The sequence below is a fragment of the Besnoitia besnoiti genome, chromosome III, assembly GCF_002563875.1.
Source record: "Besnoitia besnoiti strain Bb-Ger1 chromosome III, whole genome shotgun sequence".
NCBI classification, from domain to species: Eukaryota; Apicomplexa; class Conoidasida; order Eucoccidiorida; family Sarcocystidae; genus Besnoitia; species Besnoitia besnoiti.
Window position 1 is genome coordinate 3488726 of NC_042358.1, and position 16899 is coordinate 3505624.

Consider the following 16899-nt stretch of genomic DNA (forward strand, 5'->3'; position numbering starts at 1 on the left):
CGGTAGACAGCAAGAAATCGCAGCAGACGAGGCTCGTGAGGAGCTTCCACCCATGCACACAACACGACGCGTCCGCGGCCGTGCGTTATGCTCACACGGCGCCTATATAGACTAAAAAAGTACGGGCTAACGTGGAGCCTGCCAGGCCGCGTGACTGAACGTCGCCGCTTTGTTCAGAGCAGGATGGGACCAACAGACGCGGCGGGCTCGTCGTCTGACTCTGCTCGCCACTCGCGACTAGGTACGCTTCGAGTGTGGGCGCCCTACCGGATCACGCGTTTGTTTGTAGGCTACACACTCGTATGGGTGGCGCCCTAAGCCTTTTCGTTCAGCCTCAGAGCCGCTGCGGCAAATCTAATATCATTAACTGCGCACGCCAGAGCGCCGACTTGCGTACTCGACAGCAGAATTGCACCCGGAGGACGACGAAGACGCATGCCTCCCACGTCGTCTGAATCAGTGGAACGATACGAAGTACACACCTGCGAACGACCCCTTGACGCCATTCACTGGGGTGTACGTACACCAGGTGCCACAACTCCGTTATGCATCACATAGTGATGTGTACGTACACTCGAGGCCGCAGCGTCTGTGGGTGCGCCGATCAAAGTGGGGAAACGAGGATCTTCGGCAATCGTCTCCCGAAGCTGAATCGGAGGTCCGCCTTCTGAAAAACCGCAACGCACGACAACAGCAAGTTCTACTCACGGATAAGACACGCAAGCGCGGTAGTGATTTGCCGCCGCGGCGCGCAAGCTCGCGCACCGTAAACGTCGCTCTAAAGAGAGTCTGGGAGGGAGCGACCTCGAAACAGGCAACGACGGCCTGCTCCTGCAGCGAGACAGCTACCACCGAGAGAAACGGTGCGCCGCCAAAGTGAGCGACGTGCATACGCTTCGCCAACTGACTCCCGTCTGCTTAGCACGAGACGAAGTCGATACCCCCTGCGTCATCCGCAGCGCAATGTGCAGATGGGTAACAAAAAAAACAAGATTACTTGGTTTTCTTATCTATTTGCGTGACTGCAACGAGGGAGGTGGCTTTGACTCGGTGATATTTCGCTAGCCGTTCTGCGTCCCACCACAGCCGCCTGTTTCTCCTTACGTAGCTTCAGGGTCCCGGCGCTGTCTGTCGCGTGGCGCGGCCGCGGCTCGCTGCCGAATGCGCTCCTCTGAGGCGACGGCGGCTGTCCGTAGCCGACCTCTTCTTGCTCTCTTCCGCGCTCCCGCCATTCAGCTGCGGCGGACGCCGGCGCGATGCCTAGTGCGTCTGCGGCGCAAGTGTGTCGCACGACGGCCTCCTGGTGCATATTCATCGCCCTCTCACTTCCGTGCGCCTGAGGGCGGTCTCCATTCGTTGGGGGGGGAATCCAGGAGGCCTGCGGAGCGGATTGCGCGCTGTCGGCCTCGCTCGAGTCTTCGCCTCCAGACAGCAGGCCCACAGGGCCCTCCCCCGACTCGAGGCGAGGCGGCAGCGTTGTCGGGGGGACGTTGCCCGCTCGCCGACTCGAAGAGGCTCCAGCAGGAGGATAACAGAAAGGAGACTCGGACTGAGAAGGACGCGGACAAGCGTCTTCTTCAGCCGCGGCCAGCACCTGGGAGAAAGAACACATACACAAAACATCACGCGAATGCGCGCACGCATGGGGCGGCGCAAATGAGGCATGCAGACTGGATGGCAAGGACTCGCAGGACGCCTTGACTCACCGCCAGCCTACCGGGCTATTTCAAAGGGTAGTCCACAAATACATACATATATATATTATTTTACACACATATCCATACATACACACCTGCTTCACAAACCGCTCAGCTACTCCGCGCCTGAGTGATGAATCCTGTCCGAAGCATGAGTCCGCGTCCAGAGGAGAACGCCACAAAGACGAAAGAAAACGAGCTGATAACCGCCCCCACGATTGCAGTGGAGTGTAAATAAACACACACGCAGATGTGTATTTGCTTGGATCTGTATGCGCGTGCATCAGAAGATCATCAATACGTTTGCACCGAGGCCCGCGGAGGCGATCCCGGGGATGAGACAGCTGCGGAAGATGTCCGAATTGTCTCACGTGTTGCTGAATCTGCCGCCGCACTGCAGAGAAGTAGCGACACCAGAATTCCTCCTCAGAAAGTTTCGCAGGCACGAGCTTGTAGCGCACCGGGCCCAGAGAGGGCAGCACCTCCAGGAGGAGACATGCCCTGTAGGTACAGAGGACACAGAAGCAGAGCAATCCGAACGAGGCGCCAGGTGAACCGTGTGTGAGTAGGGTCAGATTCGCCGTGGTTCATGGAAACGCGGCAGACGCGCGCACCCAAAAAGAAAAAGACGCAAAAACCAAAAAAAGAAGCGCGCACTGAATCAGAGAGACTGAGCGAGAAAAGAAGAGAGTTTTTCACTGCGCGCGTGCTGGGGTGCACCAAAGCCGAACTTAAAGCGTATTTTCTGCCTCCGATAGATTGAAAGGTCAAGATTCCTATATCCTGACTTCTTAGTGCATTCTTCGCGTCCGCCGCGCGTCGAGGGCGCAGGAGGGGGAAGGCAAGCTAGGGACTAGCATGCCCGCGATCGTCGTGCGACGCAGTTGTTGCACGACGCTGCGTTGCGCGAGAAAAACTCCGAGAGTTCACTCCTCCGGCTCCCTCAAACAGAGACACGCGACGAAATCTGAACCGCTAACGCCCTCCTCACTGCGTTCTTTCTCTCATTTTCGCTTCTTCTCCCCCTGCAAACCCCCCCCCCCTCCTGTCGAGTCGCCGGCGACTGCCGAACTCGCGCATCGAATCTGACTCGAGGGTGTGCAGAGTCCGAGACGCAGAGAGACTCACCATTCAAGAAAGACGCTGTTATCGCCGAATGAGAACTCGCCGCTCTTACGAAACGCCTCATCTGGCGGGCAGCTGGCAAGGAACGTACTCGGGTCCGCAGTCAGGTCTGCGACATCTGCAGGTAAAAAAAAAACTAGAAGAAGCTTCTGCACAGAAAGAGAGAAAGGAGAGTGTGCGGCCACGCACATCTTGCGCCCCGTATTCTGAGTAGCTATCCGAGTCGCTGCAAATCTCCCGGCTTTTTCAGCGCCACAGTCAGGAATTTGGAGCCTCGTGGAGGCTCAGTCAAGCGCCCGCGCAGCCATGCACACCGCAAGCCTTCCAGACGTTGAGGCCATCTCGAAAGAGACAGAGAGCAAGGACGAGAGAGAGAGAAAACGTGCGTTCCGCATGACCAGCACAGCAGCCTCAGCCTTAGGCGCCGCGGGCTGGGACAGAAAGAAAACGGCGAAGATCTCGGTGGTTTCGAGGCGCACCGGCTTTGATGTCGGGGAGACTCCACTTGAAGACGGCGTCGGAGGGGATCTTCTCGCACGCCCACTGAATGATGAAAAACCAGGGAAACTCTCCATCTTGGAGATTCTGGTCTGCAGACGCACACACACGCGGGAGAGCGCAGCGGCAGGCACGTGACAAAAACTAGAAGCACACTCACTTTTAGTTAAATTGTTCAGTTGCACAAGACAAAACAAGCGCGCGGCTCTCACCCTCGCGCTTCAGCGCATCGAGAGATGTATCGAAGACAAAGAAAATGACAAGCAAACGCTCCTTCAGCGCCGCAGCCAACCCCACTGCAGAGGACGGGGCGCAGAGGACGGGGCACATGAGCCGCAGGCGCACGCGCCACCCGCGCCTCAGCAGCGCCATCGCATTCCGACTGTGTGTCTTTCTCTTCATTCTTCTCTGCGACCGCGCGGACTCTGAACTCTGCCAAACAGGTGGGTTCTCCGCGCATCCGGAGGCGTGAGGCCGCGCAGCCTCCCCCTCAAAAGAGAGAGACGCGAGAGGGAGGGGGATACTGTGAGCGCAACGACGCGTAGATCCCCTCCCTCTCAAAAAAAGGCGGCCGACGAAAGCAGACGTGTCTTCGGTCTTTGCAGCGTCCTGATGGGTCGCGGCGTGGAACAGAACACTGACCTTTCAACTCGCGAAGCTCTCGCGCCTCCACGTCGGCGCGCAGGCTGTCGGTGCTCTCAGAGGCTCCCATTGTTGCCGCTCCGCGCAGAGACACGCAGCACTCGAAGTGGAACGAAGACGGCAGAGAGACGCGGCGCGAAAGAAGGAAAGCGTGACGAGAGGAGACGCCAAGGAGAATTACCGAGATGGAGACTCGAAAAACAGCAAAGAGGAGCGCGAGGAAGCGCCAGTTCAAAAGGAAAGACACAAAGCACCCAGTAAGGGAGGGAGAGACACCAGGTGACAGCAGAAAGACGGGATGGAAGAAAAGCAGAGAAAGACATCTGGAGGTCAAAGAAAGCGCAGGTCAGACTGAGGAGAGGAAGTAAGTCGATGACGGAGGCGCGAGACTCGCGCGCGCCTCGAGGGACGGAGAGGAGAGACGAATCACGGCGAAACGATGGGCGCCGCGGAGAAAATCCACCATTCCCGCTTCAGAAGCCCCACAATTGAGACTGGTCAGCGCCATCTACCGTGTTCCCCCAGTCCGTGGAGACCTGCTTGCAGTGGCTAGAGAGCAACGAAAAAATACAAGAGTGCGAGAGAAGACACTGCAGAGAGGCGCGCGCAGAGAAGCAGGCAAGCGTGAAGAGAAGAAAGCCAAGCCAGCAGCCAAGCACTTTCTTTAAAGAAGAAATTGGACAAGACCACGAGGCAGCCAGTAAGGCGTGAGTAGAGATGCGGAATCGCAGACGCCTGCCGCTACCTCGGAGAAGATCTGCAGGTCGTGGGAGCTGCAGGTACAGCGGCCGCCGCGGCCGGCACCGCGCATCGCCGCTGACCTCGGGGCGATAAAAGAAGGAAGAAAACAAAAGATATAGAGGACGGACGACAGACGGACGATCCAATAGAAACGTGCGCCGCGTGCATGCATGAAGAAACAAAGACGGAGGTCTCCAGGAGATGTGTGAAGGGCGTGAGCGAGTGGTTCAAGGAAGAAACAAAGGAAGGATAAAGAAGAGACGGAAGTGCAAAAAGAGAACGAGCACGGATGGCAAACGACGGGGACAGATTAAAGAGAGTAAGTGAGAGCAGAGGCGTGAGAATCGCGCCTACAATTTTGAGAGGTTAAACAAAAGGCGACGTTAACTAACGACGCAGCAGGGACGAATCCCCAGGGACAGGAACAAGCGAAAGCCTCCGGAGGCAGACGAAACAAGGCACACGCAGCGTCCTCGGGTGTACTTCGTAGAAACGACAGCAGAGATCGTGGGAGAAAGAGAGTGGAAGACTGGAAATCAAAGGAACTGGAAGACTGAATATCTATATCGAAGAAGAAGGCGCGGCGCGAGATCTGCTCAACACGAGTCGCGGTCTTCGCTTTGGCGGCGGAGAGTTTTCCGCAGACCAATCAAGGCCAACGAAGGGAATCGGGGAAAAAGGTTCCCCCCAGATCGCGGAGTGCGCGGAAATGTGAGAAGACAGCGCCACTTTGAAGACTTCATCGCGAAAGAACCTCGCATTCCCTTAAAGCGGAGTGGCAGATCTCTCAGACTTGCGCAAGGAGGGTTGGCGCGGTGCGGCGTGCACGCGGACGACGCAAGTGTGGATTGCAGGAGATTCCGCCGACGAAAAACGAAAGAGAAGAAAGAAATGCATTCGCATATCAAAGGTGCCGAGCCGTGCGAGTGAGCAGGACAGAAAGACAGGCAGCCGACGAGCCGCTTTTCGCTAGTTGTTTTTCCCTGCGCATGCCTCAGCGTGAGTCAGACGCGGAAAGGTCACTCGTTGGCTGGCATGCGGGGGCGAGAAGACGCGCGCGACTCCTCTCATTAACGAAAGAGAAATCAAGAATCCTCCTGAGTAAGCAGGAATGCGCGGCGAAAGCCATTTGGTCATGTGTACGTACATTCTAAGTGGACGTTGGTTCGCGACAAGAAGTCAGCATGTTTTTCCCCCTTTCCTCTGCATGCGCCCGAACTCGGCTTCCGCTCATACCAGGTGAGTCCTCTTCACTTCTGCTCGCTGCTACTCACCAGTTTTCCTCTGTTCGCTTTTCCTCTGAGTTTCCGTTCAGTCGCCTCAGTAGGCGGCCAAGCGCGGCGAACCCGCCTCAAACGCGCGCCAGGTTAGCGCGCCCGCGCCTTCCGCGTCTCTCCTTTCGTTCTGCGGCCGTGCAGGAGCTTCTGTCAGTGCGCAGCCGAGGCGATGTGCGCGGATGTCGCGATCCCGTGAACCTCCAGGGTTCTCACGCACCCCAAGCGGCCTTCGCTTCGTCTCGGGAGCCGTTCGACTGGGACACAGCGCAACTCCACAGCCGTGGCGGAGGCCTCCGTCAGTTTTGAAAAAGCAGATGAACCGTGACAGAACTTCCGTCACGGTGAGACGAAACGTCTCGCCGGAGGGCCGCAGGCGCCTCTGCGAGTCCCCTCTGTTCTGCGTCGGCGTAATTTTTCGCCGCAGGTGTTTTACGTTTCTATCTGCTTCGTCCTTCTCTGCTTAGCTCGCGGGCGAGCCCGAAGACGGTACACGCAGCTTCGCTGACGCTGACGGAGCTGCATGTGGCGGCGGAGGCCTGCGCCCGCGCGAATCGACTTTTTTAGACAACCTTTTGGCTGTATCCGTTAGCCTCATCCTTACCGTCGCCCATATGCATACGAAAAGTTTTCAGAAATCGCGCCCCGAGCCGCCCGTCGCTCCCCTGCCCTAGCCTCGAGACACTTTTCCACTCGATGCATGCAGCGGTAGTCACCATCGAGGAAGCGACTAGCGCCTGCACGTAGGCTCGAAACTAATCTACCGGCCTCTTGAGCAGCAAGAGCTTCACCACGGTATGTGAACGAATCTAGCAGTCTGCGAATCAAAGAGCACACGAAGCGAACGAAACGGCCGCGCCAGCAGCACTCCACGCGAGGCGGCGCTCGTGGAGGAACTCTCTTGCGTGGCTAGAACTCCACACACGCGATAAGATCACTTGCTTTTGCCCTCTTGTGGCTGAGAGTCTAGAGGTGGAGTCAGAACCTGAATCTATGCAGAGCTTGGGCGTCTGGCGGAGGTCGACTCTATAGCTGTCTCACGGAGTGTCACGTCGATGAAACGCATGACCGCTTAATGGCAGTTGTGTCCCTGGTGCGGACACTCAGTCTCTGAGAAGAGACGGCGTTCTCAATGTGTCTAGGCTGACGTCGCACTTCCCTCTCGGCTCCTCCCCCTTTCTTGCAATCCTCGCATGCCTCTCTTCTATCGCAGGCGATTCCCCAGCCTCCTGAGAGCCTCAGGCTCGCAGCACCTTCGCGTTAGCAATTTCAGCGCCTCAGGCAATATCAGACAGGGAAGGAGCGTAGGGAGGGCGCGATAGCGAGTAGTGGTGGAACACGTCGCACCGTGGATTTGAACACACGTTTTCACCTTCAAGAGCTGATGAATCCTCAGGTGCTTGCGACGGCACGTGTCGCGTCTGTCGCCCCGTTCTCTGCGCGCGACGAATCTCCACGAAGACGTTTCTTGTTGCCCAGGGGACAGACTTCACTTCAGGTAAAACTGGAGGTTACATCGTTACTCCGCACGTCCCATCGAGTTGAAAGTCGATCGATTTGCTGCGGAGTTCGATTCTCTCGTATGTCGACGAACGAATCTGCGGTTTTTGCGAGGTCTCTGGAATATCGCAGACGCAGCTTCGCCAGGAGTGTTTGTGCCTTGTAACTCACGCCGCGGTAGGACGCTCTCGGTTTAGGCATGCCTTGTCCTTGAAACACTCTTCAAGCATTGAAGTATAGACATATGTATGTGCCGTCTTGAACGTGAATCGAACGCCACACAGAAAGAGATTTTTCCGCTTCTTTCTCCTCAATCGACTGGGCGCCCAGGATGATCCTGTCCTCAGCGGGCCCATGCAGCTGGAAGTCGAATCTGAAGCGCCTCGTTGGAAGTTGCGTGGAGTTTGCCTTTTTCGTGTTTCCAGTCTCTGGTCGTCGCTTCACACTGTATAGGGTCCTCTCGCAGGGATCTACATACATGCATACACATATGTATGGCGACTTCTATTTATATAGATTGACTTACGCATTCTGTTGGCGACCCGACAGCAAACGGCGATCGGCTTTTCGTGCGAAAAGTTTTTACCTTCTGTCCGGCGCCGCGTGCGGTTCTCCTCCGCTCGAACGGGCTCCTGGCGGATTTACCAGAAGAAAAGCAAGGGAAATGACCCTTCAACGACTTCCTTGTTGCGGCAAGTAGAGGACACACACCGGCCGATTTCTTTTCGCGTTCCTCTCCACGCGTTGTCTCGCCGGACAGCTGTACGGCGTGCGTGTCTCGAGAAGACTTGGATTTTCTGCGCGGATGCATGCGCGGGTCTCGCCATCGTCAGATCTCTTCTCCTTCTCTGTTTCTTTCTCTCGCGTTTCGTCTGGCGATTCTGGGTCTCTGTCTCTGGCGCGGACCATCTGCGCGAGCCGGTGTTTTGCGCTTTTTCCATCTTTCCTCATCCCTCTTTGCAGAGTCCGTGTGCGCCGTGCCCTCCTTGGCTCTCCGCCCTCGTCCGCTATAGCGTGGAATCATCTTCTCCTTCCTGTTCACCGTCTTTTCCTCCTCTATTTTCTTCTCTCATCACCCTTTCTTCTCCGTCCTCCTGTCTTCTGCCGCTCTTTCGGCAGCGGAACCCTCTACAGGAGTGCGACTCTTCGAAGGCAACTCTCTAGCGGGCCTGCGGCACGGCGGCATTCTTCGCCGTCGCGTCGTCGCTCTGCTTCTTCCTCTCACAGCCGCTTCTGCCGAAGCGGCAAGGAAGAAGAGCGGCATATCCGCGACATCTTCTCCTCAAACTCCATTCGCCACAAACTCGTGCGAAGATGAAGAGAAAAAAGAAGAATGTGCGAGGCGTGCTCCGGCACGCGACCTCTTTTTCTGCCGCGCTTCCCTTCCTTCTTTTTGCCCTCATTTACTCTCGATGCTGCTCTGCGCTGAGGCGTCAAGCGTCACTCGTCTCTCTCCCCTCTCATATTGCTTCCTGGTCTCACGACTCACATCTTCTCTCTGCTGCCTCTCCAGCTTTCGCTCATTCTGCCGCCTCGCGCTCGCCGACCCTGCCGCGCGCTGCGGTCTCATCCAGCCGCGCCTCTCTCGGATTTTTGCCGTCTAGTTTGAGCTCGCATGTGTCTCGTTTGTCGCTGCCTCACTCCCCTCTAACGCCGTCTTCTGGTGAGCGGTCGCTTTTCTTTGATTCTGACTCTCCTCTTCATACTCTGTGCGCCAGTGGCTCCTCTGGGCTGTCGCCTTCCGCCGAGGTATGCAGAGGTCACAACAAAGACTCTTCTTCCGCGTATCGCGCTTCGCTTCTCTTTTCTTCCGGCGAACGCGAGAGTGGGAGCGCTAGAGAAACGCGGAAGAGAAAGACTCGTCTGTGGAGCTTTTCCGAGACTTCGTTTTCTCTTTTTCCGCGCCTCCCCCTCTCCTGTGGTGTATGCACACCGCAACCCCTTGCGCATGTCCCGTCCGCTTTCCCACCTCAACTGAGCCCTGCTCGCTGTCAGGCTGTCGGCCTTGTTTCACTTGTATCCGCTCTGTCGGGTGCTTCGCCTCTCTCTGTTTCCTCAACCTTTTTGTTTCCCGTTCGAGCCTCTGCCTCATCTTCTTCCTTACGATCTTCCTCAGCTTCCTCGTCTCCGCCGTGTGATCCTCCGCTCGCTGCTTCTCTCTCATCGCCCAGTTCTGATTCTGCGTCTGTAAACTCTCCGTCCTCCTGCCCCTCCTCCCCGTCGTGCTCTCCTTCTCCTCCCTCTCCGCCTTCTCACTCTTCTTCTCATCCTTCTTCTCCTTCTCCTTCGTCTTCTTCTTCTTCCTCGTTTGATTACTATTTTCATCCGCTGACGTCTGCTAAGCACTATCTCTCTGCGCAGTTTCCTTCTTCGTCTCTGTTTTCGCGTCTGGTGTCTCTGCTGCCGCCGCCGCCTTCGCCGGCGTCTCCGCGGTATAGAGAGGAGAAGGTGGCGCGCAAGAAGCTGCGGAAGAAACACTTCCAGCTGCGGGCGTTCATTCAGGACAAGCTCCGCGCGCGCCAGGAGAACGCCTTTCTCTTTCACCACGAGCACGACCCTTCGCTGATGGACGAAACCGACGCGAAGAAGAAAAACAAAATCATTCATCCCATTTTCCGCTCAGTTGAGGCGACGCACCAGAAGAAACGCATGCGCGAGCGCCGAAAGGGGCTCCTCAGGCGAGAAGCCGAACTCGAGAGAGCTCTGCAAAGGCGAAAAGACGACTCCCACGCGGAATCTGACGAAAACTGGCACGAAGGAAGATCGGCCTCGGAGACCTCTGCAGCTGCGGACGAAGAAGAGAATTGCCTAGAAGACAATGAAACACGGAAGGCGACTCCGCGAGAGCAAACGTCTCACGGCGACCGCAGAGAAGCGGCGCCCGCCGCACACATCCAGGTGCCGGCGCCCGATACGGAGGAGATACACGCGGGCACCGGAGCCGCGGAGGGCGAAGAGGAAAGCGAATCCGCGGTCGCAGCGACGACGGCGAGACGCGAGGAGCTCGAGAGGGAACTGGACGCCGTCCGCCTTCAACGGCGAGAAGTGGAGCGGGACTTGGAAGATCTGCTGCGCCTGGAGGAGGCAGCGACGACGTATTTGAACGCGAAGCGCCCGGAGAAGAAGAAAGCGGGTTCGCTGGGTCTGAAGGCGCGCAGGCGCCTGGCGCAGGCCGAGGCGGAGGGCAGGCGCGAAGAAGAAGGAGGCGCGTTTGCGATCCGCGAGATCGTGGAGGCCTCGGCGAGAAAGGAGCTTGAGAAGGAAGAGCAGATACGAGGCGCGCGAGGGGGGGGGGCAAGCGCCGCCGTGGAGAAGCCGCCAGCCATCAACCGCTTCCGCGAAAAGTGGGAAACCGACCCCGTGTCAGCTTACCGCCGCAAAATGCTCGAGCGCCGCGGCCAGATAACCATGCCCCTCTCTGAGTCGGTGCCGGAGGCGGGCGAGGGCACCGAGGACTTTGAGCCTCTCGCCGACGCCGAGGCAGAGGCCTACTACGCGCAGGCTGCGGATCTCGGCGCGGAGGCCCGGAGGTTGAACGCCAGGTATGAAAACAGCCAGTCCAGCGCCCGACGCGGCGATGGGATGGAATGTAGTACACATATGTGTGTAGATATATGGGTGTATGCGCATGGAACTGTGTATGTAATGTAGTGCGCACATATGTACATATATATGTGTGTGTCTGTAATGTAATACATACATGTATGTATATATATATCTATATGCGGGGGAGCAGAAGATTGGAAGTCGCGCCGGAGAGCAGAGACAAAGGACCCAGGGTTGGCAGCAGAGGGTCGACGCAAGTGAAACAGGAAATCAAAGTCGTTTGAGTTAACGCATCGCATTGCTTAGAGGCGAACTCGATAGCAAAACAGCAAAAGAAGCCTCAAGGCAGGGAGTGAATCGAAGAAAATAAGAGAGACGCGCATCACGACACAAGGGAGGCAAGGCACTACAGAGCGCATCGTGCTCTTCGTCGCGGAGTCTTTCACTTTTCTTTTCTCCCTTTTTTATCTCACGTGCCTTCGTGTCTCCTTCCTCCTCTCTCGCTGCTTCCGGCTTGTGAGAGGCTCCTTTCTTTGCTCCGGGGGCGGTCTTCGCTCTCTATTGTTTCAGCGCCTCTACTTTCTGCGTTCTGACCTCGCGAGGTTTTCGTTCTCTCTGCAAACTGGCCGTACTCGTGTCTTTCGTAAAGGCATCACCGTTCCAGTTTTTCCGGCTTTGTTTTTTTTGTTTTTAGAATGCTGCATCTCTCGCAGAAGATTCTCGCCCGAATCTACGTGATTGAGCACGACTACTCGATTTCCTTTGACGAGCGCATGGCGCGCATGGCGCCGCTGCGGCGAGAGCTCCAGCGCATCCAGCGACCCTACCACAAAATGTTCATTTGCCTACTGAGAGAGAGAGACCGACGCACAGGTGAGCGAGCGGCGCCCGTCCTCTGCGTCGTAAAGGCTTTTTTTTGCTTTTTATGACCACCATGTTAACTGTATAACTCCAAGTACGGTGCTACTGATCAGACTCGCATCTGAGTAGTAGTTTTCAACAGTGTATGGAATGACGAGGAGGCGTCTGCCTGTGGATCCGTAACTCGAGCGCGACCAAAGGGTGTATTCCTCCTCTTCAGCTGGTTTCGCAACGCCCCTGAGTCTCACGAGGGAGCGACGGCCGTGAGAGGCGACCGAGGGTCGTTTGCGTTCGCCTCGCAGCCGGGACATCGTGGTGGATACAGAGGGAGCAGTGCGCAGCGCCTGCGGTATCTCCTCGTCGGCGGCCTCCGGATTCCGCGACGCAGGGCGCGCATGAGGCCTCGCAGCTTAAGCGAAGGCCGCGCGAATTCCCCTCGCTCGACATGACCGCTGCGGGAGTGTTTCCTGTCCTCAGGAGGTCCGTCGCTCGACTACACCGTGGACAACCCGCTGCTGCCGCCTCCTGAAGAAGACTCCCAATCGTCTCTCTCTCCTTCGCTTGAAGCACCGTTCGTCCCTCCGCCCGTGCCGCGAAACGCAGCCTGGAAGCGAAACATCTCGCGCGACATGTCCATTGTGCCGTTCTACATGCGCCTGGAGACAGGCGAGGCGCCTCGAGAAGGCTCCACGGCAGAAGAAGCAAAAGAGGAGGCAAAAGAAGAAAAGGAAGGCGAGAAAAAGAGAGAGCATGAAGGAGAAAAAGAAGGAGAAGACGGAGAGGCGCATTCGGCGAGCGGCGCAGGAGACTCTGCGCCTGTCGGCGCCTCTGGGGGGCTGGGCCATCTGCGTCTTCTCCGTCGCGCCTGAAGGCGCGACGGCTGTTTGAGGTTCCCTACCCCGAGAGCGACGCCCACCTGCCGCGGGCGCCGCCTCGCGCGCCGCCGGTCTACCAGGAGCTCGTCTGGAATCTGAGCGCGCCAAAGTGCTGGTCCAGCGCCTTCTACGTGCGTTCTCCGGGCGCCAGGGTCGCCGGAGACAGTGGAGACACCCGAGGAGACACTGGCAGGGACGCGGCCGGCGCGGAGCCCGAAGGCGAGGCCTGGATGACGCCTGAAGAGGAGGAGCGCCAGCGCCGCGAGGAGCGAAAGGTCTTCTCGCGCTGGTGGACGCGGAAACAGAGAATGCTGGCCGAAAACCAGCCAAACTTCGAATGGACGGTGAGTAAAAAAAACTCCAAGTTGAAGATATGAGTCTGAAGCGCTGGAATAGATCAACACGTACGCTGGAGCTAGGTAAACACGGGTTGACGGCTAAACACAGAGAGGAACGCGTGTCCACGCATACGGAAGTCTGTATAGAATAAGTTGACAAAATGTACAGGAACATATATATATATTCATATACTGCATATGCATATACATATATATATATATATATATATATATATATATATATATATATATATATATATATATATATATATATATATATATATATATATGTTCATATGAGAGAGCAGTACGTTTGCCTACATGAATATATTTATATGTCACAAAAACAGATAACTCCGTGCGCCTAAATGTATATATCTGTGCGTACGGTTCTTGAGCGTGTCTCGCGATCGCGCAACTTGCGTCTGGGGCCTGCTACGGTTTTTTCGTGGATTTTCTGCACCTCTGCGGAGACCTCGAAACCTGGAGCGCCACTTTTCGCCACGAGTTGTGCGACTTTTCTCAGTTCACTGCGCTGGGAGAAGGCCGGCGGACTGGAGAGTATTTCTTCGGGCTCGACAACATGCTCAAGTGCCGAAGAAAAAGAAAAAAGCGCCTCGGGCGCGGAGACGCCAGCGGGAAGGGCGGCTCCGCCGGCCGCGGCACCAAGGGCCAGAAGGCGCGAAGCGGCGGAAGCATTCCTCTAAGTGGGACGCGAAAAAAGACTAGAAAACCAAAAAAAATCCTGTTTTCTTCATCCCGATCTGGGGCATGGGTACCGGCGGACGCAGCGTCGCGCGAGCAGTGATACCAGTAAATAAAATGTATTTATGTGTATATGTGTCGTAGGGATCTACACATATATATATATATATATGGTGGATCTACGTGTGCGCGAGAGTTTACGTGCGTCTGTTTGAGTTTTTCGTGAATGTCTGCCAAGCGGATCTCCGCGAGGAGCGCCATGCCTTCGTTTGCTGGCAACCGTTTCGGCCGTTTCGCTTGGGCGATGTGACCTGGAAGCGCGATATGTTCGCTTTTTGGTGTTGAGTTGTTGAGTGCCTGTTTCGGAGTAGGAACACAGCGCCTCCCGCAGCTCTTTGTTCCTGTTGCCCGGCTGCTTTGTGTGTGTATTTTTGCACTTCGTGCGGCGCGTCGCAGGCCCTTCACGTGCCTGTGAGGTCGACTCTCTCTTGCATTTTCTCGTGCGCAGGCTTCGAGGGCGGGCAGATGCCGCTCTATCGCAAGCTTCCCAAGTTCGTCGGGAGGCCGCTTGGGCCTGCACATCAAGAAAAATATCGAAAATACCCTTTTCAGCTGATTCGCCTTCCGCAGCTGAATGTCATGCGCAACGGAGACACCTGTGACTGGCTCACACTCAGCGAGAGCGGCGCGGCGCTGGGCAGATTCAGAAGAGACTGCCCCGTGAAAGTAAGGCCCCACGCCCCTCCGCCGCTCGACAGAAGAACCTCTTCACGCCGAGCTCCCTGCCGGCGCGCCGTTGCCGCATGTTCCATTGCGTGGACTGCTTATTCTCCGCGCGCGTCGTTTGCGGCAGCTTGCGCAGTCTTGGCGGAGAAGATGTCATTTTTCATTGTTTTCGACGCGCGTTCTCTGCCTGCTTCACTCCTGAGGCGCGGTGCCTGTGTTCTGAGGTGCGGCTTTCTTGTTTCGCCCCTCCGCGCCGAACTTTGATTTTCTGTTGCCGTTCTCTTCTTCGCATCCCGCGTGGGCGGCTTCACTTCAGAGGGAGCTGCGCCGCCGGGCTGCTGCATGCGATCGTCGTCTCCATTTCCGCAAGTCGAAGCGCCCGAAATCTACCCTGCCGATGCACGACTCGGTTTGCATTCGAGGTACTCTGGTGTGGAAGAAGAGTTTCGCTAGTCGGTGCAGGAGTGATCCTCGTGCCTCTGTTTTGCGGCACGAGGGACTGTCGCGGCTCGCGTGTCTCCTTCCACGACTTGAGCAGTGTCTTGTCATTTGGTTTTCCTCGCGTCTCTCCTTCGCGGCGCGCCCACTCGCTTTAAGCGCCTCGTTCGTTCGCCTTGTCTCAAGAGGGAGGTTAACCGTTCTTCTCTTCTGTCGAGTGCTTGTTCCCTGCAGGTTGTGGGGCCCTCGCTGAAGGCCTCCACGCAGGCGAAGGAGGGAACGAAGCTCTCTGTCCGCAATTTGACGGTCAAGGTAAATCTCAACTTCTCTCAGTACTTGCTCGCTGGGCAGGTCGGTCTGCCGAGGCGGAGGCGTCTGTCTCCTTGCGCTTTCGTTCTCCGGCGTTGGAGCTTCGGGGCCGCTTCGTCTCCTCTTTCCTCTCGCTGGAAGAAGGAGAATCTGCGCGTCGCGCTCGCCTTCAGCTTCCGCGAGCACATCCTCCCTTTCCGAATTTTCTCCGCGTTTTGCGCGGAGTTGTTTTCGATTGCCCTCCCCTTCTCCTCGCCTCTGGCGCCTGGGTTCGGCTTCCCTCTCTCCCGCGTGTTTCCTTCTTCCACCCGCGCTGCTGCGGCGCCTAGCTACGATCTTTACGTTCTCGATGCCTGCGTTGTAGGGAGGGTATGGTAACTGCTTTTCTCCCTTTGTTATATGTTGGCGGTTCGGAAGTCGTTTTCCGAAGAATTTCCCCGTTTTTCTGGCCGTTTTTCGATCTTTTCAACTCCGCAGGGGCTGCGCATCTTCAGCGGTTCGTTTTCTTCTTTCTTGTCTTTTTTTACAGGCACACGCCTTCACGAAGCGCGCGGCGCGGGCGATCATCGCGCTGGGCGGCCGCTGTCTGCTGCTGCAGCGCCGCACACAGGACCGCGTAGTCGCGGAGTACAACCCCGACTACGTGCCGGCGAAGAAGTCGACCGTTGTTGCCCCGGAGGAGGAGGAGACGCCTGGCAGCGCGCAGGCGGGCACAGAGATAGAAGACAGCGAGCGGCCGCTGCAGCAACTCGCGCGCCTCCGCCGGCGGGTGCTGTCTCTGCAGCTCCAGGGCCTGACGAAGCTCTTCCGCGCGCACCGTGAGCGGCTCCAGCGGAGTCCGCGGCCGCGGAAGCGACGCGCGCGGCGCGTCCACAACCTCGCGGCGCGCATTGAGCGCCTCCAGGCGGAACTTGCAGACCTGCGCCAGGAGCACAGAGGCACAGAAGAAGAGGAGGAAGAAGACCTCGTCGTACTCTCCAAGATCCCCAGGCGCTTCGTTTACCCGGGGCGCCTGCCGCCGAAGCAGCGCGACTTGCTCAGGTCAGCGCGCCGCCGCGCCCGCGAGACGAGGCCTGTGGCGGGGAGGCTTCAGAGGCCGACGGCGCGAGTGGCGACAGCGAGGCGAGGAGTTTTTACGATACTGTAACTCTCCAGCGGATCGCCTGAGAGGCCGTGGTCGCGCGCGATTCCCATATACTCACTCATGCACCTGTGTAAACGTATGTACATATGCACATATAGACATTTCTTTAGAGACAGATATAGATAGATATAGATAGATATATACAGATATAGATAGATAGGTATTAGCGTATTTCACCTCTGTGTCGCCCCTTTCCTTTCCGACCTGGAAACCCAGCCAGGATGGGGTTTGGGATGCAGGTCAAATAGAGTCACACGCGAGACCGGCAGGAAGCGTGAGACCCGCCGTCTGTGCTGCATTTTTGTGTCTCAGGTGGAGGCGCTTCCTTCTGAAGAAGCAGCGCGAGGCGTTGGAGCTCGAGGACTCGCGCCACGCGGCAAGCTGAGAAACCACGAGGCCGGCGCAGAGCGAACCGGAGAGGCGGCAAAGGAGCTCAAGCGAGAGGGACCGCCGCGGGTGCAAAGTGCGTGGACGCGTAAG

At 57.1% G+C, this 16899-nt stretch overlaps 2 protein-coding genes across 2 annotated transcripts; one reads left to right on the top strand and one right to left on the bottom strand.

Annotated features, from left to right (window-relative positions):
- Window positions 1-506: 506 nt before the first annotated feature.
- On the bottom strand, window positions 507-4032 carry BESB_047750 (BSD domain-containing protein; the record flags this gene model as incomplete). Its single annotated transcript, XM_029363226.1, has 6 exons — window positions 507-667; window positions 1105-1594; window positions 2069-2198; window positions 2826-2940; window positions 3302-3412; window positions 3963-4032. 6 exons carry the CDS (start codon window positions 4030-4032, stop codon window positions 507-509), a joined length of 1077 nt encoding a protein of 358 aa, XP_029220592.1.
- Window positions 4033-8791: 4759 nt separating this feature from the next.
- BESB_047760 (ribosomal protein L15 protein) lies at window positions 8792-16804 on the top strand (the record flags this gene model as incomplete). Its single annotated transcript, XM_029363227.1, has 9 exons — window positions 8792-11019; window positions 11718-11896; window positions 12362-12702; window positions 12774-13103; window positions 13624-13804; window positions 14311-14528; window positions 15201-15278; window positions 15805-16316; window positions 16732-16804. The coding sequence occupies 9 exons, from the start codon at window positions 8792-8794 to the stop codon at window positions 16802-16804; spliced, it is 4140 nt and encodes a 1379-aa protein (XP_029220593.1).
- Between the last annotated feature and the right edge of the window lie 95 nt (window positions 16805-16899).